This window comes from Sardina pilchardus, chromosome 22 (genome assembly GCF_963854185.1).
Source record: "Sardina pilchardus chromosome 22, fSarPil1.1, whole genome shotgun sequence".
NCBI classification, from domain to species: Eukaryota; Metazoa; Chordata; class Actinopteri; order Clupeiformes; family Clupeidae; genus Sardina; species Sardina pilchardus.
The window spans coordinates 9093688-9096187 of record NC_085015.1 but is presented as its reverse complement, the minus strand read 5'-3'; the positions used below and the strand labels follow the sequence as shown (position 1 = coordinate 9096187).

The 2500-nt window shown below is 45.3% G+C and overlaps 1 protein-coding gene across 1 annotated transcript in view; it reads left to right on the top strand.

Annotated features, from left to right (window-relative positions):
* cog7 (component of oligomeric golgi complex 7) overlaps window positions 1-2500 on the top strand; it is a gene marked incomplete in the record, with an annotated part of 10902 nt that overhangs the window by 7009 nt on the left and 1393 nt on the right. The window contains 2 exon segments of the mRNA XM_062526599.1: window positions 438-618; window positions 1479-1619. Coding sequence (XP_062382583.1) covers window positions 438-618; window positions 1479-1619 — 322 coding nt within the window.

The following is a 2500-nucleotide window of genomic DNA, read 5'->3' as shown; positions in this document are numbered from 1 at the left end:
TTGTGGTGCGTCTTCAGCCCTGGCATATGCTCTGACACGTGCACAAACTGTATCTTTGACACAGTGCCCACACTTAAAACGGTTCTGCTACAGTCATATATCGTGCATTAGCTATGTTGAGTATAAACAGCAAGGCGGTGTTTAATTGAAATTTAAAAAAAGAAAAATGTGTATTGACCACACCTGTGTGTTAACTGCACTCATGTATTAACTATTAACCTGGTAAAAAAATAATAATAAAAAAAAGATTATTAAACGTACCGACATTAGTTGCTGACCTCTAGAAACTGAGATCTATGTGAGAAATGGCTGGGAATTTGGCTGGAAAATACTATACATACCCTCAGGTTCCATAAGCTTGAGCGATAGACATAAATAAGTCAGCTATATACACTTATTGGTGGTTGTGATGACGCTCTCTGCTGTCTGATTGGCAGGATCCTGGCGAGGGCGGGGCGCTTCCTGTTTGAGGGCTACAGCCCACGCAGCCTCACCGGCCTGCAGGAGGGCGTGTCCGAACGGAGGGGGCAGAAGAACCCCTGGCAGGAGTACAACTACCTCCAGCAGGGCAACATGGCCGAGTACAACAACCTGCTGGAGACGCTCTACTCCCTCAAGGTAGGAGCACGCGCTATCCACTCACTCGCACGCATGAGGAAACACCCCACGTATACTCACACACGCAGAAATAAATCTCAACTTGCGTGTGTTCACAAGGCCAGAGGGAATATTCAGTTTCAGAATCTGTGGGACTGTGTGTCCGTTAGAACCTTGATGACGGACCAAATTCGAAATATTGTGCATTAAGACATTAACCTTCACATGACCTCTGACTGCAATATGGGCAGTTTATTTTTTTCAGTTAGCCTATTAGCTGGTTTGATTTGCATTGATGAGCATCAAACCAGCTAATAGGCTAACTGAAAAAAAAAACACCATGCCAATTTCTAGGCATGGGGAAGGGTATGTGATGACGTGGGGCTATTTTAATACCAAAGGCCAAGGGAACTTTTATCACACATACATTACATTATTACATACATACATTATTCATTCACAAAGAAAAATGGTGTCCTTAAAGATTGGATATTTTCTCATTTTCTTACTTAAGGCATTGAGATCAATTTCCCAAAGATGATTTTATTGTCCTCTTGTTCTAGTTAACTTTAGCACGGGTTCAAATACTTATGAGCCTCACTGTATGTACACATCTCATGATTGGAATCTTATCACATCCGTTTATGCTGTGTCCTCTCTGAGTCAGGATTTATAGGTGCTCTAAAAAAGGACATTGATTTGATTTGATTTATTGTGTGTGTGTGTGTGTGTGTGTGTGTGTGTGTGTGTGTGTGTGTGTGTGTGTGTGTGTGTGTGTGTGTGTGTGTGTGTGTGTGTGTGTGTGTGTGTGTGTGTGTGTGTGTGTGTGTGTGCGCGCGCGTGTGTGCGCGCGTGTGTGCGTGTGTGGTGTGTGTGTGTAGGAGAAAGGCACCGGAAACTCCAGCCTGCTGGCTGAGACACGTGCATCTCTCACACGCTTGAACCAGCAGGCTAATCAACTGGCCTTCGACTCCGTCTTCGTACAAATCAAACAGCAGCTCTGCCTCGCTAACAAACCAGAGGTTAGTGTGTGTGTGTGTGTGTGTGTGTGTGAGAGAGAGAGAGAGAGAGAGACTGGGTGTGGGATTATGCATGTGTGTGTGTGTGTGTGTGTGTGTTAGCGTTGCTCTGCCTCGCTAACAAACCAGAGGTTAGAGAGTGTGTGTGTGTGTGTGTGTGTGTGTGTGAGAGTTTGAGAGAGAGAGAGAGAGCGAGTGAGAGACTGGGTGTGGGATTATGCATGTGTGTGCGCGTGTGTGTGTTTGCATTGCTGTCTTGCGGGGATCAATTCCAGCTGAATTCCAGACCACTTGGGAGTGTTCAGTTTATGAATGCCACTCAATAAGCACATTAATCGACCCTCATTAATCATCACTGTGTGCGGTTTAACCATGTGTTACATTTTAGGCCACACAAATGTTACACACTAACAGCAAATTATAATGACCGCTATAATCAATAGTAAAATGGCATTCATGCTAAGAGAGAAAATGTTAGCTGAGACCTTATTTGTGCGTGTGTGTGTGTGTGTGTGTGTGTGTGTGTGTGTGTGTGTGTGTGTGTGTGTGTGTGTGTGTGTGTGTGTGTGTGTGTGTGTGTGTGTGTGTGTGTGTGTGTGTGTGTGTGTGTGTGTGTGTGTGTGTGTGTGTGTGTGTGTGTGTGTGTGTGTGTGTGTGTGTGAGAGAGAGAGAGAAATTGATAGAGATTCTATCCACCGGCACATCCACATGTCGTTTGAGTGAGTCAGGGACATAAGCTACCTACAGCAGGCGATGGGGAGCCTCTCGCAGCAGCACACTTGCCATGGTGATCCCACAGACCAGCGTCAAGTGCTAGATTTGGTATCATTTGCTACGGTTCTGCAGTGGAACAAATGGTACTATCGGTGGTTCTGCAGCAGAAC